Source organism: Sphaeramia orbicularis, chromosome 4 (genome assembly GCF_902148855.1).
Source record: "Sphaeramia orbicularis chromosome 4, fSphaOr1.1, whole genome shotgun sequence".
Classification (NCBI taxonomy): Eukaryota; Metazoa; Chordata; class Actinopteri; order Kurtiformes; family Apogonidae; genus Sphaeramia; species Sphaeramia orbicularis.
In genome coordinates, this window is record NC_043960.1 from 51,235,780 (window position 1) to 51,259,408 (window position 23,629).

General features: G+C 38.9%; 1 protein-coding gene across 1 annotated transcript in view; it reads right to left on the minus strand.

The window, feature by feature from the left end:
* The window catches only part of p3h2 (prolyl 3-hydroxylase 2), a 122,397-nt gene that overhangs the window by 26,825 nt on the left and 71,943 nt on the right, over positions 1 to 23,629 (minus strand). Inside the window, exons 2-3 of the mRNA XM_030133176.1 lie at positions 11,117 to 11,269; positions 3,007 to 3,196 (exon numbers count right to left, since the gene is read on the minus strand). Coding sequence (XP_029989036.1) covers positions 3,007 to 3,196; positions 11,117 to 11,269 — 343 coding nt within the window. The remainder of the gene's footprint in view (positions 1 to 3,006; positions 3,197 to 11,116; positions 11,270 to 23,629) is intronic.

A 23,629-nucleotide genomic window follows, 5' to 3' on the forward strand; every position in this document is an offset into this window, starting at 1 on the left:
GCAGAAAAGTTTGCCAAAATGAAATTTGTGTCAGTTACTGCCAAAACTTTTGATCACGACTGTGCATAATTAGATAGTCTTTGTGGAAGTACAATGCATTTATTTGATAGGACATATTCTGAATAATACTTCATCATCAGGTACTAGTAAAAAGAATGTGGAATACATTATTGAAATACAGAAGATATAGATTAGTAAAGGGATGTGGCTATGTGGGATGTGGATGTGGTGACTTTATACAGGCAAAAAGACTCAGCATTTTCTCCAGAGTCAAAAGTATTTTCCTCAAAAAGAGTCAATTTGGTTCAATATTGAGTTTGGAGTAGAATTTTGAGTAAGAGAGGGAGCAAAATTACAGAGTAAATAGTCGGTACTTAAATCGCACTTTTATGGTGCCCTAAATCTCACTCATTTGCAAAGCCAAACCTCACCCATTCACACACACACACCAGTAGGCAGCTGCTGCCATGCAGGGTGCTGCCAGGACCTACTGGGTAAACCTTTAGGGTTCACTGTTTTGCCCAAGGACACTTTGACATGTGGACAGTCACAGGCAGGATCTGAACTGCTGACCTTTTGGTTTTTGGACAACCCGCTCTACCAACTGAGCCACAGCCGCTACAGAGTACTTGGTAAATAGGCGGATCTTGTCAAAAAAGTTGTTTTGTTTGTCTGCCATATTGTTCATCGCCATTACCCTTGAAGTGGATTTGGAAGAGACAATTCTGCTGGATGTTGAAAGTAAATATAAGTCTTCCAGTCTCTGTTTTCACTTTCAGAATATGTGTTTCATATTTACACAAATTCCCATGCACATTCCATGTTGCCTTCCAGCGATCCTCATTTTAAAATGCGACAATGCAAAGTATATTTTTAAGGTAATCAGTAGTAGTGTGGTAGTGTTAACGTAGTTCTTCTAGTTAATTCGGGGTAAGATATAAATTAATCACCAGATACTGTCATCGTTACCCACTCCAGTGTCCTGGATGAGCAAAGAGAATGAGAATGTGGCATGGTTATGTTATCGTTTGTCTGCCTTAAGTTAAGTATCCTGAATCTTGATCCGTGTGTTTTTGCAAATCAGGTTTTTAGTTTAGTATAGGGAACGTTGTGCTTCTCCTTTTGTTCCATAGGTATTTAGTTTATTATTGAGCACGTTGTGCTTCCTCTTTTTATTAATCCATTTTTACCTTTTGAATTTTTGTTAAAATAAATCCCTTTGACCACTGATCCTTGAGTCTTGTGCATTTGGGTCCACGCCGTGAGTTGTGTCGTAACACCATGTTTTATATGTCTACAGTACATGCTTTTTAATGTATGTACTTCTGCTTTTGTACGTTTCCAATAGCATCTAACAAATGCAGCACAATGTGGCTTTTCTACTGACAGGAATCTCATTCACTTTATTGCCTTGCATGTCTTCTATTATGAGTCTCACTGTTGCATGGTTTAAATTCTTTTTATTGTTGTTTCTGCATGTTTATAAATTATGTGCCCAACTTTGTACTCTTCAATGTCATATTTCTTTTTTTATGGTGACTCAGTAACACATGCAGATGAAAAAGGTCCTCTTGGCTAACTCAGCATTTACAGCCCAACAAACTAATAAACTGACTAAATATGTTGTTTTCTTTATACTTAACATCTTTTTCTTCTGTTGTAATGGAACTCATATGCTCAACCTGGATGTTTTTACATTCAAATAGGCCAATTATTAAGTTAAAAAAATCAATTTCTTTAACTGAGCTTTGTCTCTGGACCTCTGCTAAATGTCATACACTCCACTATGACACCGTGTTTGTGTGTTTTTAGATCCTCTTCATGTATATCAGTGGGATTGTGGAACCAGCTATAAGAAAAACATTTGAACACTGTTTTGTCCTCTGCACCTTTTTGTGTACTTTCTGTCCTCTTACATTTCTGTTCTCCGTCCTCTGCACTTTGACATGCTGCCAACCACTAAACCAGTGCCAAACTTCTGCCAGGCAGATTCGTTCACCAACTAAACACAAAGAGTGTGGTTTGGCCTCGCCTAAGCCAACCCCAAGCTCTCTCAGCACAACAAAGCCCAGCTTAGGCGTGAGGGCGAGAGTATGTAGACGTGTTGATGGAACAGTCACGATAAGTTGTTCAAATATGCAAACTAAGAGGTCTTGTCTTTTCACAAGAGAAAAGTGTTACTGATGTCAATAAACAACATAAGACATAGTTTGTCACTCATTAAAAACTCATTGTTTTTCATGTTAGACTTCTGTATCTTCTTCCTGAGGGCTCTCTTTTGCCCTCAGGAAGTAGAAAGTGCAATATACTGAGGGGATCTCAACCACACTGTGCAATATTGACTCTACCTGTCAACTTGGGTCATATTCAGTGCAACACTTTTTAACATCAAAGTAGTATAGCTTTTTTTTTTTTTTTGTTTTTATCACAGATTTTAATATGCGCCTTATTTATTTATGGATATTTATATATTTTTATACTCACTATTTTATTCTGTTTACAAGTGGTTTATTTGTGTGTTTTTTGAGACCAAAACATTGTTGCATTACATCTATGATGGAAATGTTTAAATGACAAATAAATCTGAATCTGTCATTCACAAATATCCTCCAAAGGGCCAGATATCACACTTTAGAAGTCATAAATTTCCACATCTGTTACATTGTGAATCTTCTAAATCATCTGGTAAATGTAACAGACAATGAGGGTAGAAAGACGCAAAATCAGAGCTCAAACAATAATGTGCTGTTTCTAATTTAAAACTAGAGGGAAGTGGTGAATTATTGTGATTTTGATTCATAAATGAGTCTGACTGCAGCAACAAATTATGTCCAAACAACACCTCATGGTGAGTTTCCTGTGAAATTCTGCTACATATGATTCATTTACCCCAAACTGATGTTATAACATCTGTAGTTATTTATATGATTTACTGGAGGCATGTAGGATGGATGCATGTTAATGTCTGTTTTGTTTTCGTTAAACTGTTCAGATGTCGACTCTTACCTGATACAAGTTCATGGAGGCTGTACCGATAGCGGACATGATCGTGGCCCTCAAACCTCTGTGGCCCTTGGCACAGGGCCCGACACTCCACGTCTGCCTTAAAATACTCCACCAGAGCCTCCTCGAAGAGAGCGATGGCCGCCTCATAATCACCTCTGTCATACAACTGGACTGCTTCTGTGAAGGCATGCTATAGGTTGGGGAAAAACGGAAAACAAAATAAGACAGGTATGATAATGTCTGTATTCATTCATTGTCTTCCATTAAGCTGAGCACTGTATTTGATTTGAATGTTATTTTCAATATTTATGTATTCATTACAGTGAGGAGTGACAGGAAATGTAGATAAATGTCATTAGATTATAATGTCATAAAACTATTGCATGTTGACACTGATTGACGTTGGTATTAGAAATAAAAAATGTGCAATACTGACCCTGTTGACTCAAACCCAAACTGTACAATATTTGTATCATACAGCAACACAAGATGCAATGTTGAACCGGAATTGTTTTATCACAGATTTTATTATGCACATTATTTATTTGTGAATATTCATAGATTTTTCTACTGATTATTTTATCCTGTTCACTGATGTTTTATCTGTGTGTTTTTATGGAGACCAATGCAATGTAATTTTGTTTTGCAGTGCACCTATGATGTAATGTTTAAATGACAATAAAGGAATCTGAATCTGGCAGTTCCTGTTTAGTTCTAGTATTATCTCACTGCTGCTTTTGATATAATAGATCACTGAGTTGTTTTGCAGTGCCTTAAGACCTGATCAGGCTTTAAGGAGACTTGTTAAAATCCAATTTATCTAACAGGACTTAACCTTTTCAGCTGCAATATACATGAGCTAAGGTTACTTTCAAAAGTTTTGTACATGTACACATGCATGTTAGTCTAATCTGCATGTTGTGCATAAATAAAAAAAATGGTAAACTCTTGTTTAAGTCAAATCATGCATAGATTATGTAGTGTATATTTTCTCTGTGAGAATACAACTCATAAAGTTACAATTTTTTCCTAAATTACAGATACAAATTGCAGTTTTATGGGTGTGTTCTCTTCATTATGCATACAAATCTGTGACATTACCATCAAAACTATCTCATGAGGTCAGAGGAATTATGTCTTGAGTGAAAGACAACATTGATTCTACAAACTGTGCATGCATGAAAGATGGCAGATACAAGCAGGGCCGGACTGAGACTCATTTTCAGCCCTGGAGTTTCATACCTCAGACCGGCCCACTTTAGATCACGACCGATTATTATTAAAATCATGCAATTATAACCTTACATGTTAGGTCTACACACTGTTCTGCAAAGCCTTCTAATTCAGTGTATTTTCTAAAATATTTCCAATTCAGCGCAAGTAAAGGTTGCTTCATAATGTGGATTTATTTCAACAGTGAGTGCACATGGACATCTCCAACATTATTATTCGTCACAACACAACAATAACAGAATCTATATTTTTGTTCTTATAAGTGTTAACATTTTTCAAACCTTTAAAATGTTTGAAATGAAATGAAAGTATAAAAATATTAAAAATTAAAAAAAAAATAATAAAGCTTGCTGCACTTTCTAATAACTATTATTTTTGTGTCCTCTGCAACAAAAGATTTCCATCACAACTTACTTGCGGTTTGTTCCATCGATGCTATTGAAAACTTTTGGTATAGTGATATTAGGGGTTTGATGAGGATGATATGAAAAAAATATGTGTATCCTGAAACTGAGGGTGAGCAAAGCAATCAAAGCTAACAACAGACTTGTCTTCATCTGTCTCATTTGTGCCTAGGGGTTCAGGGTTGTGTTGCTGAGCTGCTCCTCTGTCATCAGTAGACTCTGCTCTCCCTTTCACACTTCCTCCAGTTTCCCTAGACTCACCTGCACCTGTATCACAATAAAAAATATCTACAGACATTTTGACTTACTTAACCAATTCAGATCTTTACACTGGCAAATATGCAGGCTTATTTAATATTACTTTATACTATTGCCTTTCAGTTGTGGGCTTTGTGTATTTACTGTCTCACTTTTAATAATAAAAAATAAAATAGGCCAGTATTATCGTTTGGGTCTAGAAAGTGGTTTTATTGGAACTAATGCTTGTTCACACAGTCTGTTCCAACAGCTCACCTTTTCCTTCCATCCTGACAGGAACAATCCCCTCATCACTACTGGCTCCTGGCTCTGCTTCTGACACTAAAGCACATTTTAAAAATGGTCATAATTCTCAGCGCAAATCTTCTATTTTGCAATCATTCATGTGGTGCTGAATCATGGAGCATCTCAGAGCACCTTTCATATTGAACAGGCCTACGCCATACTCTTCATTGTAATCTATTTATTCTAACTAGAAGCACTCGGAGAGCGCAGACCTCCGCCAAGGCTGATCAGTGCCCCCCCCCCGTGGGCCCCCCCACCCCCGATCACCACCAAAATTTAATCATTTCTTCCTTATCCCATTTCCAACAAACCCTGAAAATTTCATCCAAATCTGTCCATAACTTTTTGAGTTATGTTGCACACTAACGGACAGACAAACAAACAAACAAACAAACAAACCCTGGCAAAAACATAACCTCCTTGGCGGAGGTAATAATCTTCCCTCTCTGAGCAGTCCTACCTGCCCACTCTGGACTTGTGGGCTCATGGCTGGTGTCTGCTGCTAGATCTGCTCTCTGAATCTGAGGAGCTACAAGACAAAGTTTCCCACTTACGTGGCGTCACATCATACTATTATTTAAATGACATAACGTTATGTTCCACGTCACAATGCCACATAATTCATTGACTCCATAATTAACTAACTTGAAAGGTGGTTTACCCGGTTCATCGTCCTTATTAGTTGTTTCCAACCGGGAGGTCGTTTTTGTGAAAAAGTTGCAGATTTTGGCACATTTGGCTGCGTTTGCTTCCAGAGCTTTCCTCTTTTTAATTCTTGCCTTCTCCACACCACCCTTGCTCTTTCTATTATCCATGTCTCAAACAGCAAACACAGCTGAGTATCGACATAGCCTACAGAGCAGAGATCGTATATGCTCCACAGCTACAGTACAGAGCTACTAACTGTATGCAAGGAGATGTTACGCCAGGTCACGGTGTGTCTGCAAAAAAAACAGGAAGAAAACAGTTTGCTAGTAGAGGGGGTGGGGCCCAGGAACAGCAGCAGCAGATTACGTGGTCAACTCAGTGCTATGACTCAACACCGGCCCCCAAAAAATAAATAAATAAAATATTAAATACATATTTAAAGTGAACTCCGGCCCTCGCGGCCCAAATATTATACCGGCCCACCGGGAATTGTCCCGGTCCTCCCGATTAGCCAGTCCGGGCCTGGATACAAGGGATAAGAAGCAAAATCAGGTATGTTATTTACATTTAAGAATGTAGTATGAAAATTCTAATTTTCATACTACACTGATTTGTGGAACTGACACAAAAAGCATTTCTATCTTATATCAGTGAGAGTAACAACCCAGATGACGTGTTTTAGATCAACTGAATTTTGGTTAACCTAGTGTAGCAATATGCAGGATCTTCTATGAATCTGTGGTGGCCAGTGCCATCCTCTATGCTGTTGCATGCTGGGATAACAGGCTGGGTTGCCAATGCCAGCAGACTCAACAACAAGCTGATCCAAGGTAGAGATCGACCGATTATCGGCCGGGCCGATTATCGGCGCCGATATTTGGAAATTTGACATATATCGGTATCGGCCTTTTTTTAATCTGACGGGCCGATATTAAGAAATCAATTTAAAACTAGGTTATTTCGGCTCAGATGCAGCTGCGCCTCTCTCTCTCTCTCCTGCACTATCCACCCCGTGCCCTCTGATTGGTTGAGGCAGAAGCTGTCCTCACAAACACAGACTGGGACTGACTTGGGATGAGACTGTGTTCTACATACATTTTCTCCAGTACTAATACATAGAGCGTTTAGAGCCAGACTGATGAACTAATGTTCTGGTAAAAGCTCATCAGACTCCACCTCAGCGTGCTTCCCTAAAACAAGTGAACTGAGTTTTTTCGGCGCTCTCTCTTAATCCCACACACATGCTTTTCTATCACAGACTGTTTCCATCTCCATATAATCTACAGTCTAATTCACACACATGTCAGGAGGTAATCTGAGTTAGCAGAGCTGCCGCTAATGTTTACTCTGCTCTGACGTTCTTCTGAAACATTAGTAGTAGTTGTCAGATGTAGAGCACAGGGATGTTTAGTACAGTTTCAGAAGAGTTTTCTGCGTTTACCTTTGACACGTGTGTTTTCTCTCTGGAGCTTCTCACACCAGACAACTTCGCCTCTCTGCGGTGTGTACCCTTCCGCGTAAAACTCCGACGCGGAAGGGGTACCCACCTGCGTCAAATAGTGCCGCTATGGGGCTCTGACCATATGCGTCAATTTCAGACTATTTGGGGTGAGACTGTGTTGGTATGTAATGTAATAGTGTGTGTTTGCGTTAAAGTCACATGAAGAACTCTACAACTCACAACTACTAATGTTGCTGTGAGCTTTCTAGTCCTATGATCTGAAAATTAAAGTGAAGATGAGAGAGAGTAAAATTCAGAAGTGATTTATCTGAACATGGTGGAACATTTTAAATCCTGTGTGTGCTCATTAAAGCCCTAAAGGCTGTTTGTGTTCTGTCAGGAGTTTAATTGCACTCATAGCCACTATTATACTTTTTATGTAGCTTTTGTCATATTAATAATTAATAATGTAGCAACATAGTTTTGAATGACAGGGTCCCTGCTATCGCATGGTAAAATATAAAATTTAATAATGAAATCAACTTAAGTCTTCCCAAATGCTGTAATAAATGAAGCATGATGAGTTGAGCATATGTCAGCATGTGGCCCAAGAGTTAACAAGAGTCTCCCTGCATTTTTGTTGTGTTTGAACTTAAAACAAAGATAAGTCATTATAGTTATATTTAAATTTTACTTTATTTACTGTGGAAAAATTTAAGGGAGCTATTTATTTAAGCTTTTATTCAACTTTATAAGAGATGCTTCTGAGTCTAGGAAATCCATGCACTTCTGGAGCTATTATTTTCTATTTGTTTGATTAAATAAACATGTTTTAGGCATTTAAACGAAGTTCAGTGTTTGCATTATTCAAAATTTTTCACGCCAATTTTTACACTTTTACTGCAAATGAATATCGGCTCCAAATATCGGTTATCGGCCTCCTCTAACTACTAATAATCGGTATCGGTATCGGCCCTGAAAAACCCATATCGGTCGATCTCTAATCCAAGGCCAGTGACATTATGGGGTTGGAGCTGGACTCTCTGGCGGTGGTGTCAGAGAGGACACTGTTGTCCAAGATTAGGACAATATTGAACAGTTACACTCAGCCACTCCATGACGTGGTGGTCTGTCACAAGAGGACGTTCAGAGATACACTGATTCAACCCAAACCACTGAACGACACAGGAAACCATTCTGTGGCCATCAAACAGTTTAATTCTACAGTATAACCACATAATGGTTCCATAATGGTTCTGATGGTTCCACGGACCTGTTTTAGTACACGCGGTGACAGGTCTTTTAAAGCTGTGGCACCACGTCTATGGAATGACCTGCCTCTACACCTACGGTCCATGGACTCTGTAGAGAACTTTAAGAAACACCTCAAAACCCTCCTGTTCAAAAAGGCTTTTTAGTCTCCCACCTGACCCAGGACCACCACAGACTGATTACACTCTATGTATTCATCATAACGTACTCCATGTGTCATCCCCCCCCCCAGTCTCTCTATATCTCTATCACTCTCTCTTTTCTCCTCCTTTACTCTCTCTCTCTCTCTTTAACCCCAACTGGTCAAGGCAGACAGCCATCCTTCAGGAGTCTGGGTCTGCTCGAGGTTTCTGCCCGTTAAAGGGAAGTTTTTCCTCGCCACTGTCACCAATCACAAGTGTTTGCCCCTGAAGGATTCTGTTGGGTCTCTGTAAACTTAATTTGATTCTGATTTAAATTGATAAAGCACTTTGTGACTCTGTCTGTGAAAAGTGCTCTATAAATAAAATTTACTTTACTTACTTTACTTATAATTTTAATAATACCTATTTATCTATATTCCTTTTACTTATATGGATAATTTTTGTGTAGTACATGCAGTACATAATCTGTATATTTGGTATGCATATGTATATTTAGAGCTTGTAACATATATATACTGTATATCATTCCCTTCATTTCTTTCCTGCTACTTTTTATTTTACTTGCACGGACCAACTGTAACACACAACAATTTCCCCTGGGATTAATAAATAATAAATATTCTGATTTCCTCTATATTTCTGTATCACAATTGTCAATTTTTTTTTAGAAAACAGTTGTATTCAAGGCTTCTGGAAGTCAGTCACAGTTGGGGGCAATGAGAGGTCTTTGTGTATCAGGACGGCTTTGGTCAGCATTCAACCCACCGTGAAAAACATGAACACACCACTCCCACACTAGGAAACCTGCATTGGCCTTCCATGAGATTTAAAGAAACCCTCCGTAGGGATAGAGCTGTGCTGTCTTTTTGAATTGTGACTGAGCCTTTACAATCAGAGGTCCTCCGCCCAACCCCTGGTAAACAGGCTTCAACCCCAGGGCTATTTACACACTTTTGTGGTTTGAGCCATTACCACATATCTATTAAGTCACCAAAGAACTTATCTTTGACACTTTTATACACGTTGAAAAATGTATGCATGTTGCTCTCGTGAAAAAAAAAAAAAAGTCAACTCAAAGTGAAACCTGTAGCTGGTCATTAAACCTTTATAGGTCTTCTGGTGCACATAAGCGTCCAGAGGCAATGATTATTTGTTTGGAATAAACATGAGGAGGACTGGGAAGGTTAAGTCTAAACAGCTGCCACAGAGGATAACTGCTGCTTCAGTACATGTCAAATCTGATATAAACACTATCGTCATTTAGTGTTCACAGATATTTGTTTTGGGAATGCAATGGACACAAGCTGCATTTTCTATTTCACTGGAACACGGGGATTGTAAACTCACATCTAAATAATCAGAATACTTGCCCATTTACAAACAAGTGAAGCTGCAATGTCTCATAAAACAAAAGAGTTTAGGCTTGGGTTGATGCTAAAGACAGAAAGTGTGGGAAGTATTGGGTAGAAACATAGGATAGAAAACCCTCTGGTATTCAGTGTAACCAGTACTAAATGGTCTAAATGAGTTTCCAGTCATTAAACTGCACAGACCATTAACACAAAGGCCCCTTCATACAGTGATAACAGCTGTCCTTTTTCTTTTCAAGGGAAGCGGAGAAAAGCAAAATGCACTGGCAAGACATGAGAAAATATTGTTAGCCTCATAGCATAATTGCCTGAGTCATACACAATATAGACAAAAGTATTGGGACATATTGAATTCAGGTGTTTCTTTTCTAAGGAGTCTGGGATACAGAACAATAGTGACAAATGTCATAATATAGTTTTATATTGGGATAAATATCATGTTGATTAATGTTTATATCTCAAATCACCATGAACAGGACACCTTACAGCTGTAGACATGATATGTCCCAATATTTATGTCCATATAGTTTCTAAACATCAATATTTCCTCAAAGCTTAAAGGGACATTTTTCTTCCTAAGTTTGACATGGAGTGGGTAGATGGTTAATTGTGGTAGAAAATGATTATTTACAGTCAGAGCATGAAAAGTATTTTAGAAATCTAGAGGTAGAACATTTAAAATCAGTCATGGATTTAAAAAAAATGATGTTGAGAGAAATTAAGTAAAAACCCTCTCTGAGGCATTTTGGAAGCAAAGATAACAATTTAAACCAAACTAATCAATGCAATGATATTTACCCCAATATAAAACTATATTATGACATTAGTCATTATTGTTTTGTATCCCAGACCCCTGTTAGAGAAGAAACACCTGAATTCAACGTGTCCCAATACTCTTGTCCATATAGTGTATGACTTAGCCAATTATGCTATGATGATAATGATATGATCAAAGTGAAACATCTGGAACAGGTGCACTAACATGGAGGATAAAAATAAGTATATCAATTTAGAAAGGTAAAGAAAAGAACAACAATAGGTGGTTTCCATGGTTACCTGGTGGGCGCGGGCTTCTCGGTCCACAAAGTGTTCCTCCTGAACCCCTTGCAGGTCTTTGTACTGCTCCAGGTTCTGGCCCATTTCCACATGTTCTGGATTGGCCTGGAAATAGGTGTGAGCTGCCGCCGCTGCTTTGTCCGACTGCTTCAACTACACAAAAGAAAAAAAGACGGAGATGTTATTGAAATATATCACAGAGATAGAACAGAAACTAGCTCTGAATGAGTTCAACTTAGCATCATACATTGCAAAGGTTTCTTCTTCCCACCCAATTTCATAAAACAGTTAAACTTCATATATACATTAGATGTTTTTTCCTATTAAACAATGATTCAAAAGCGATGAAATATTTTCACAATCGCAGCAGAAAGAAAAAGTCAAGATAATTGAACATGTTTGTAACTGAATAAGTTTATTTGACTGCTGCAATCGCAGACTATGAGCAGATGTTCTGGTGGAGTCAGTCCTGTGAAAACTTCATGCCTTCATTAAACACCGATCAGGTGACAGGCTCGGTCCTTTTTAATTCTTGCATTGGATTTGCTGAATTTGTTTGACCTGAGCAGATTTACAGGGGTACACTGTTTCCATCCACACCCTGTCATTACAGAGAACCGTCATTATTAGACAAGTATGAAAAATTAAATCTCTGCACGAAAACCACAGGAATCTCATCCACTTGTAGTTACAAATGCAAAGACAGTTTATTTTAGCTGCTGGATAAATAAGAAAAACACTGCGTGACAAGACACCATGTACTTGTGATATTGGATGCAATGCAGACCGTGGGTGGTGTAAATGATGAAATGATCAAATCAGTGTTGGCAGCTGGTGGACTCATATGAACCCCAATGGACAAAGATTTTACTGTTAACAACTGAATGTGCCTTAATTTGCTTGAACGTTGAAGAGAAAAAAACAAAAAAAGGTTGGTGTTTGACTCAAATGGGATTGTCTGACCCTGGCCCAGTTTAAGATGCTGCAGCTTTTTCATAATTCATAGTTTGACTTATTGTTTGTTTAGTATTAATTGTCAGCCTTGTAAATCAAAGCTGGACTGACTGTACCAAGGAAAATCAAATTCTCATTTTGTGCAGTAATCTACACCTGGCTTTACTGTCTCCGTCCAGAATAATATACATTATATAGCCTAAATGTCATCTAAAATTAACATTTATCTGCAACATAGTATAGCAAACTATTACATGATCAAAAACAAATTAATTTTAGCAAAAAAAAAAAAAAAAAAGTCTCCATTTTGAAGGTCTGGGGTTGCCAGAAATTTGCGATGATAAAATAGAGTCATCATGAGCCCAAAAAGGTTGGGAACCACTGTTGTAAGGTGTAAAGTCCTCTATTGGTTTATGGACTGCTCTTTTGTAAACATGAATTTACATTTGATCTTTACTATTTTGCAGAGCTGTGGGTGAAGGATGATGGAGGAGCTAAAGCTAAACGCTGGCTCGTTAACACAGTAAAACTTCAAAAAATCTATTTCCTGCACTTAGTCTAACTTATTAGACCATATTACACCTAGAGCCAAGGCATCTAAAAATGTTTTATTCAATGCACAGAAGCAAAGGAAGATTTCAGCAGATTCACCATTTGAGTGAACAGTAAATCCAAGTGTTCTTTTTAACCTAAAACCTTTTTAATAGAGCAAAAATTTAAAGATACCACAACACTTGAAGAAGTTCAATATATGTCCATGGGAGGCAAAATCTAGTGGCTGTCAGTGGTATTACACTTCAGCATTTGTCAGCATAGATCACTTTGCAACTGAGGTCCTTTTCCCATTTTAAAGTACATTAAATCGAAACACATACCACATGAGAACAGTGGAACTGCAGTGAAGACATGCAAGAAAATCATAAATATGTCAAATAAAATGTACCTGTGACTGAACATGTTCCTTAAAGGAGTTGTATGTAAGAATTATGTTCCAAGTAATCATAAAATGGCCCTGAATGTCATCAGACATTAAGGAATCATGTTCATTTCAAATAGTGATATCACTGACAGTCTCGAGCCAACACAGAGATGCTGATGCATGCTTTTATTTCCAGTAGAATCGACTACTGTAATGCCCTGCTTTCTGGTCTTCCCAAGATAGAATTTCACAACTCCAACTTCTTCAAAATTCAGCCGCTCGAGTGCTGACAAAGACCAGAAGGCGGGCTCACATTACACTGGTTTTAAAATCACTGCATTGGCTCCTCGTGTGTTTCACGATCGATTTTAAGGTTCTTTTTATATAGTATAGTGTAATAGTTTTGAAATGTCTTAATGGTCTTGCGCCTTCTTATCTTTTAGACTTGCTTTTACCATATGAACCCTCGCGGACCCTGAGGTCCTCTGGCACTGGCCTTTTAACAGTTCCAAAAGCTAAAACAAAAACTTATGGCGAGGCAGCTTTTCAGCATTATGCTCCTCGCCTATGGAACAGCCTGCCAGGGAACCTCAGGGCCGCAGAGAATGTAGACATTTTTAAAACCAGGCTCAAGACCCACCTCTTTAATTTGGCTTTTAACTAATGCCTCTGTTTTATCCATTTAATGTTTTATAGTTATACTATATTTTTATATATATGACTTATATCTACATTCTTTTAATCAATGCTTCTGTTTTATCATTTTAATGTTTAATATTTATATTATAGTTACACATATACGTCTTATACTTAGATTCTTTTAATCAGTGCTTTTATATCTTTTTAATGTTTCTTAACTACATTCTCCAGTGTTTCATCAGAGGGAGCCCTCCGCGCCGGGGGACGGCTGTGGACTCTGGCGGCCGTGGCGCCTTCCTTCACTGGGGTCTGCTCCTTTCTGGTGGGTGGGGGTCCCTGCCGTCACGATGTGGTGGCAGTTGGCCCCCTCCCATTGGTTGGGATGCGGCACTGTGTCGCTGGCGCCTGGTTGCCGGGGTTGGCTGCTGCCTCCTGGTGAGGATGGCTCCCTAAGACAGCGCCTCCTCTTTTACTTTTACTTTCTGGTCCTCTTGTGCTCAGTCAGTCTTTTTAAGCGTGTGTGTGCTTGTGTGTGTGTGTGGGTGGGGGTGGGGGGGTGGATAGAGTTCTGATTTTTAAACTTATATGTAAAGCACTTTGTGCTACATCCTATGTATGAAAAGTGCTATATAAATAAAGATTGATTGATTGATTGATTAATTGAGTAGTAGTCCAGCCAGAATATTCACCTTTGAAAAGCTAAGTGGCAGCCCACAAGTAATGTTTATGTTGTCATTTTGTGGTTTGGTCTGATGCTCCGCCCATCACCTATCTCCCAATCACGAAGTCAGTAGCATTTTGACATCCAGGTTGCCAATTCCCACTGAGCTGTAGCTGGAACATTTCTGATCACAAATGTCTGATGTTACTAAACCTAAAAGGTCTCATTAGGATTCCCAAACTGGGGTGCCATTAAGGGGGGGTAAACATGAAAAATTCATTGGGCCTAGCATTTTTGGGAGACCCATACAGCAGTGGAGTGGGCCCAGAGAGTTAGAGGAATAGCAAAGCATCTTCAGTTTCACTTTGTACCACTCCAACAATCACAGACCGCTATCACCGTAGGACTCATTCATGGTAGCTCCTTATAGTAGATGTTCATACTGGATCTGGCAACCTCTAGTCTGGAGGGAACCAGAGGGGATACCAAGCTTTACAGTATTTTGAATGTGACCAGTACCAGTTTTGGCCACAAACCTACATACAGCTCCTTTAAGTGTTTAGGATTTATGTCATTTCAGCATCAGGCAAGAAATTCCTCTTTAAGGTCATGTGTAAGCCATCCCATCCTGTTTACATATATATAGTGGACTTTCTTCACTTTAACCAGTTGCAACATTCATCTCTTTGTGTGGCGATACACAATAGTTTTTGAGAACTCTTCCATCTGGAACATACCTGGTGCAGATTTTAATCGCACTCAAGCCTCGACATGGGCAGGTACTCCCAAATCAGTTTTTCAGGAGAGACAATAGAACTTCTACTGAATCTCTTGTCCTTTTCAGTCCTCTTAGTAAGATATTACCTAAAAAGAATTAAATTTGTCACACGTAATGTTTGACAATAACTGAAAGAGGTTAAGATGTATGAGAATAAGATACGAATTAGAGAGGGGTTTTCTGTCGTGTGAAGGATTGCGTGTCATTTGTTGTAACATTATCTCAGTCCCAGTATCTCGGAGACATCTGACTGCAGTTTTTTCCCTTCATGTTCCAACAGGTGCAAACCTAAAACAGACCACAGGGTTTCACAGTATCTGTCACGGCAGTTTAGGTCGGTCGGTCCATGGCTTGGATGCCAAAAGCAAACCTACATACCTACATAGAGAGCGCTTCTAAGAACACTCAAGCCTCTGTTTTGACACAGTTTCATTCTCACCAGGACATTTGTTTAAACAGAAATGCTTGTTTGTACAGAGTGGGTTGTACGAAGAGAACGGTAAGCATTATTTTACCGTGCATAGTGCTAAGATACAAAAACAATGTTTTTCCTGGAAGTTTTTAAGAGTTATAATACAGTTAACAAGACATAGAACATAATATAAATTGCTTTATGAGAAGAAGATTATTATTATGTTTCCCCTAAACAACTCACTGACAGACATCACTAGGTCTCTCATGTGGCCTCATAAAAGCCTGTTTTAGACACAGAAAGGATGAAGAGTTTGGTGTCTGTGCCCTGATCACCTGGATGGAGATACTGAGATGCAGCATGACTGAGCAGTGGGACATAAATGGGTTTGTTTCTGGGTTCTCTGCTGTATAGCTTTATAGATTAAAGAACAATCCCAATATATGTAGAAAAAGGCATAAAAGTGTGACAGTGTTTTTTTTCCCCTTGTGTGTCTTGTCTGAGGATGATTGCACAAAAAATACTTAATGTTATTCAAAAAACAGGCCAAAGACAAACTCATTGAATTCTGGATCAGATCCAGAAACACAAATGGAGACTACTGGACCCCATTATGTTTATCCCATGATATTGCAAGAACAGTTAAACAGAATAACTTGAAATTTAGTACAACCATTCACTTGGACATAGGGGAGTCCAGATTCAGTAATGGTGACCAAAGGTCAAGCACACTGTGGCCTCACTCCTGATCAAAATTTTAAGACCAACTGAAAAATTGCAAGGATTTGCATTTTGTACTGTTGGATCTTAAGAAGGTTCCAAGTAGAGTTTCAAAATGCAAAAAGAAGAAATGGGAGTAAGACAAAAAAAAAAAAAAAATTGAGTAAGCAATTTATTGAAAACAATAATTAAATTGAAATAGGCTGTTCATCGGCCAATCAAAAGTTTAAGACCACAACCTTTCAAAGCCCAAATCTGTGCAAAAATGTGGATTCAGTGTCATTTTCTGTCAGGTATTCACACTGTCATGACCTCCTGATGGCAAAGGCAAAAAAGCATTCTCTCTTTGAACGTGTTCAGATTGTTGAGCTGCATAAGCAAGGCCTCTTGCAATGTGCCATTGCTGCTGAAGTTGGACACAGTAAGACAGTCATTTTGAATTTCTTAAAAGATCCTGATCATCATGGAACAAAAAAGTCAAGTGGATTCTCTACTCTACTTAGAACCTTCTTAAGCTCCAACAGTACAAAATGTAAATTCTTGCAATTTTTCAACTGGTCTTAAAATTTTGATCAGGAGTGTATCTGTCTATTCTTATGAAAGTGGTCTTTCAGGCCCATGCCCTTGGAGGGATTTCCTCAAATTTAGTACAAATGTAAAGACAGACTTCACAAAACAGATTTTAGGCTAACATTCATATGTGGTACATCTGCACCTGTACTCAAAGGTTAAACAATTTGAGTTTGTGGCCAGAAATCAAAGCTCAAGGTCACTGTGATCTCACAAATAAATGAGATTTAACATCACAATGCAAAGATAGTGGACGCTTCTCAGTGAGTGCTCTTGTTTAAACATGGATTTCTCTGAATTTGAGGACTGTGGAGGTGTGCACTCTCCGACTGTTCTAATATTTCATTGTGATTTATCAGAAATAACCAGCTTGTATTTTAAAGACTAAGACACTCAATGAAATGTGTTCACTTGCATCATAATCTGTTCATGCAGTTCTCTCTATTACTACCAATGATCATGGCTAAACATGTTTTATTAAGTCACAATAACCTTGACCCTTAAACTTAATCAGGCCAGGCAAAAAAATCTAATGAATCCACAGCACTTCTATCCGATATCCGAACACATTAGTAAAGTCACCGTTAGGATATCACGATTTAAAGGTAGCAAATCCTTGGGAGGTTTCATACTGCCCCTGGTGATAGGGATTCTTATTCTCAGCCAGTGTTTATTTTTCTGAGACAATTAACATGAAAAACAAGTAAAAGTCCTTGTAAAACAGAAGGAAGAACTTGACGGTTGTACAGAACTGATTTTATATCCTTAATCTTGAGCCGATTTTGACAGAAATGTCAGCTTACAGCTGTGTAGTGAAAACTTTAATGCATCACTTCAGCCAACAGCAAAACCAGGAATTTAATAAACAGATGATTTTTTTCTGACTTATGGCTAAACCTCAAGTACATATGCCACCACTATCCTGTGTCCTCTGTTAATGCATTCCTAACAGCCTCCCTAAGATACTCTGACGCATCCTCCTCCTTAAGGACATTTGTCAGTTTTGCTTTCCTGAATCTGGCAGCTATCTACTGATATGATTCAGTCTACTCCCACAACCTAAAAAGGAAAAACCAGAAAGGTGGTGTTCAACAAAGGAGGGAGGAGGTGAGGGAGTCTGCAGCCACAAACATGTACCCACTTACCTACCTCCACCTCCACCCTCACCTCCACCTCCACCTCCTGACCCTGGTGCCCTCAGGTCTCAGCAGATGGCCTGCTTTAAGCCGGAGGTCAGATACAAGAAGACAGAATTACTGCAGTAAAGAAACACAGCTGTGGTCAGCTACTGCCAAAACTATTGTCTGGGGACAAGACATCCCCAAAACGGAGAAGCTTTATGCACAAGACATGATGACCCTCCTCCTTCATGGTCCATTTGTTAACAGTCATTGTTAACATCTTTTATTTTTTTTACAAAAAGAACACGCAGTCATATCTAAAAAGTGCCTTAACTCACACATACAACTCATTATGTTATGGAGAAAGATAATTCAATCTGAAAGACCTTGGGGAGTTTTAGTACTGTATCAAACTGTCAAAAACACAACAGAACCCAAACTCAACAATTCCATTAAAAACACATGCCTGTATATTAAACTGAGCAGAGCACTGAGTGAAAGGTTAAAATCCCCCCTCAGGATGACGGCACACAAATCAGTCATATGTAAAGTGAGACTGTGGCAACACTCAGTAGGGTAATGAAACAATACAGCTGTGCATTGGGAAATCTAAGTGTGGAAAACACAAGAGAAAACTGCACTGAAACAAACAACCCTGCTGTTGCATTCACTGCATCCTCAGCCAATGAACTAATGATAACTGGGGTGGGGGTGGGGGTGGGGGGGTCACATGGGTCTTCTACTATGATAGATGTAATTGTGTAATGCAAATTCCTGTGCTGTTAATGGACAGATAATTAGACAGCAATGTAATTTTGGCTGATTCAAGAATTTACACACACACACCCACACGCACACACACACACACACACACGCACACACACGCACACGCACACACACACACACAAAATCTAGTTACTTAATTCCATATGAATGTTTCATTGTGTAGCTGTTTCTCAGTTGTTAAACCTGCTCTACAAGATGTAAAATTACAGTACACACAAACACAAAATTCTGTCATAAAACTCAAACCTTTGAATACATTCAGAAGTGTACATCTTGTACCACATGAGTACAGTTTTCCTTCAAAGGAGCACCTGTAGAGGTGAATAACTACCACTCAGTCTGAGTCCTTGGTTTGCCCTCCTCACTCAAAACAACCTGTGTAAGAGCTGCTGGACCGCCCTGCCACTCTGTGGAACAGCCTCTTGATGTGGGAACCCGTCAGGGCCAAGTCAAATGGACATTTACATGCTTTTTTCAAAGGTCAGTCAAGAGGTCCTGCCTGGCGCCACAGCTGCAGTAACTATTCTGTGACAAAAAATATGTATTCCAGAGCAACAAACCTACATCAAGACATTTACATAGAAGACGACAAACCTCTAAATCTTATGATGATAAACCGCCAGTCACAGATTAGATAGATAGATAGATAGATAGATAGATAGATAGATAGATAGATAGATAGATAGATAGATAGATAGATAGATAGATAGATAGATAGATAGGTAATTTATGTATGTACACTACGAAAACTTCTCACCTACAATTGGTGGCTCCGATCCGTCCATTGGACATTTATTGCAGTGATGAATATGTATCAGCGGCATCAAGTTCTTTAACCCTTTAGTAGCTTCTCATTTCTGAAACAGCCCAGTTGAGAATCTTTAGGATGTGGTGGAAAAAACTTTCCACTGTGGTTCAACTCTCCCTCCACCAACACAAGGTACTGCTGAAAAATCATGCAAGTTGGGTAGTGTTGTTTAGTGATTAGCACTTCTGCCTCACAGCTGCAATTTTCTGTGTTCAATTAACTCCTACTCGGTACAAGGTCCTGACAAGGATCTGGGCTGAATCCCAATTCACCCCTTGGCCCCTCCCCCTTACCCCTACCCCTCCGTTTTGTGTGAACACGTGAAGGGATAGTGTTGTCCCGATTCTCAATTAGACGGAGGGGAAGGACTAATAGCCCTCGAAACTGAGATTTTCCAGGACCACACTACAAACGGAAGGGTAGGAGAAATTTCCCATAATTCTGTTCGGATCATTGGCAAAATGGAAGTAAACACAGCAAAAAAGTGCAGCAGTGTGATGAAAGAAACACACAAATGTACGTATTTTCTTCGTAAACTACTTAATCATGTGCTCGACCATTTAATGCCATTTCAATGCATTATAGACCGTATTTCTGTGGTTTATAGTTGATAGCTGCAAAAAGATGACCAAAGCCCATGCAACAGAGATGGTCACACCTACTGACAGCATGATGACTACTTTCGTAAACAAAGTTTTCGCATCTGTTTATAGCGGCATCAATGACTGCTGATGGTGTAACAGGGGGTTTTCCCATTTCATAGGAGAATGTTTTAACCCCTAACCCTTGCAGCTCTGTTTCAAGGGGGTGTGTCAAGTACAAGGACTAAGGGGTAGGGGTAAGGGGGGGGTGAACTGGGATTGGGCCCTTGAGTTGGTCCATGAGCACTTTTAATGGCTACTACTGCTAATGTTAATGCTAGGTACTGTGTGTATTAGGATCTGTGTATGAGAATAATAAAGTGAGTTAACTTTTAACCTTAACATGAGCACAGAAATATGTTGTGACAATGCATAAATGATACCTCAGCTAATATGTCTATAATCAAGCAAGCAGTAGGCTGGTCAGTGTATAAAGTGTATAATCTTGTTAGAATTTGGTTTGACCTATACAGCATTCAAATGATGTTCATAACAGCTGTCCATTTTGAATCCATTTTCTAACTCATTACTTTTATTGCAACCTTTACAGTATCTAAATTCAATGTGGCCTCAATGAAAAGGTGAATTAAATCACTTCTGGCTACCAGTCGGCCAATATGGCCTCACTGTGCACAACATCTGCAAGTCCAATACGTGTTTCAATACATGGCCAGTAATGGTTTTAGGGCCAGTGGAAAAGACAAACTGATGTCTGCATTCGAAGGTCAATGTGATACAGCTGTGTTGGCGGAAAACTGTCCCATTAACACAAACCTATAAGTCCTGCTGGGGAAGTAGAGGAATGTGTGTACAACAGGGGACATAAACAACTGGATGATACAGACAGTGTTTGGGCTTATGACGTCTTCTATAATACAAACCTTCAGCTGAACCTTGAGTAGTGAAGACGGCTGCCAGATGTCTAAATGTTGTAAACCTAAATTCAGATAGCCCATTCCTGAGATGAGGACACATAGAGATGATCTAAGCCATGGATATTACACAGCTGGACCCTAAAGTCTCCAGCCATCTGTAAAAGACCACCAGAACTGGTTCTTATCTAAGGAGAAATTTAATGGGACAATATTTATTTCTCTGCAAACACTGTAGTCACTACTTTTCAGACCGGATCAATGTTGAGTTTACTGCTGCTAAAGCAATATTTATAACATGAGGAGGGCAGCTGAGTCATGTTCTTTGCTTGGTTCATCCCCCAAGAAGGCCTGTAAACCACATAAGGACATTTTGTTCAGTAGCAAATTGTGACTGTGGATGTGTTTAAACAAACAAAACAAATCAGTTCAGGCAATCAGACGCAACATGAGGTGAACTTTATGATAAGAAATGAAAAGTTTAGTAGTAGCCAGAACTGTGTATTGAAACCACAACACTGTAAAGTTTGGTAGTACTCCTTACAACCACTGTTGACCAAAGGAAATATCTGTTCTTGATATAAATCATAGTTTTGTCTATTTAACTTGTTAATATCCACTCTTTAAACTAGGGTTATAAAAGATGAAGTGTAGGACAAAATGCATATCATTAGCCTCATGGCCTAATAGCCAAAGTCATACATGATGTAGACAAAAGTACTGGGAACCGTTGAATTTAGGTGTTTCTTTTCCGGACTACAAAACAATAATGACAAACGTCATAATATAGTTTTACGAGCATGTTGACCCGTGGGGAGCCACGGGTTCTAGATGTGGTAGTTTTTATGCTGGGGAGAGCAGACTTTTGGGAAAAGATGTTAGTCTATATTTTATATGTAGTGACATAAAATCATTCTTTAAAATTTAAATGGCAATTAATATATTAGCATCGATACCTAGGGACTGAAGATAGTAAATATGCTGTTCCTGTTTTAAACTTAATTTCCCATCATGCAGTGTGATACTGCACTTCCCGTCAACCGTAATGGGCATAGCAACATAATTGTAAGGCTATTGTATTCCAAAATTACTAATATCTCCTAAAATTATGGTCCTATCAGCTTGCCATTTTTGCTAGTCTGTTCCGTGACCAAAAAGTCATAAGTATGCCAAACTGCAGCAGTCAGCTCTTTCTGGATTTTGTGTGATGCCCGAGACACACACACACACACACACACACACACACCCACGCATGCACGCACACACACAGAGGCCACTTGACTTTTATAATATAGATAAAGGCTATTCTATTCTATTCTATTCTATTCTATTCTATTCTATTCTATTCTATTCTATTCTATTCTATTCTAATAGTTGTACCTACCTAAACACACCTGTTGCGTTGATCAGTGTGCTATTTCACGGTGTGTTCCTACTAGTTGTTAATGAGAAGAAGGTTCTAAATTGGTGGCACTGTCAAAATTTTGTCTCACAGTGTCTTTTATCACAAAACTGAAACAACGCGCATCTTTAAACCTTAAACTACTCATCTTTCATCTGGGAAAAAACCAACAGTGTATAGTCGGCTTTATACTTAATTTGAAAGGGGACATCACATTACATTTGAGAAAAATACTGTTTTGGCTGATGATAAAACTGACTTATCTTATCAGAATAAAAAAATATAAAAAGCCATCCAAACCAGCTGTTAGATCCATCTCAGCAACTGACTGAAAACCAAGACAACACACACACTCGTCTCTCTATCTGTCAACAACAAGGAGTCTTAAAAGTTTCCAAAGACGAGCAATAAGCATCTGGTTGGAAAAACGATAATTTCACAATACTTATAAATCATTAAAACGAGAGTGGGAATGGGATAGTGTTCGCCTGCCAGGGAGCGCTGAATACTCCCACTGACTCTATTAAACAAAGCTTGTTTTGCTGCTGATGCAGAGGTGAGTTACTGGCACTGTTGTTTGGCGTGAACAAGTTGTTATAGGAACGTTTGTCTGAATGGCTGATAACCCCCCCCATGGGGCCAGCGCCTCACTGCCTCCCACTCTGGATCATTTCAAAAGGCGCACAGGGAGCACTTTGATGGATGGTTCAAGGAACGTCAGAAATTCTTGGAACCCTGGAGAACAACTTATGTCTGTTTTGGAGTGTTTATACTGGAATATCTTCCATTGTAAGACAATACATAGACTCCTGTCCAACCATACTGAGGCAAGATTTGATGAGATGAGGATGAGTGTGGCTGTAATTACCGTAATGCACATGTAAACAATTAATTATAAGATTTACTCAGCAGAATAAACAAATATTTACAAGTATTTTACAAATATTCTGGAGATCTTCTACCCTTTTACAATACATAGTATCCACTATACTGAATAACTCTGCTGTATTGTGAAACATATATATCTTAGAAATGAATGCAAGGGATTTTGATTCATGCCTTTATCAATACACATTTCTATGGTTGTAGGTTATGGGGTGGATGTGATTTCAGTGAGTTCAGTTCCAGCTTGATTGATTAATTCCTCTGAGCGTTGTAGTCAGCTATCTATTTTTTATTTCCAGTTCTGTAAGTATATTCATTTTCTAGTCAACAGTTAGTAGTCAGTCA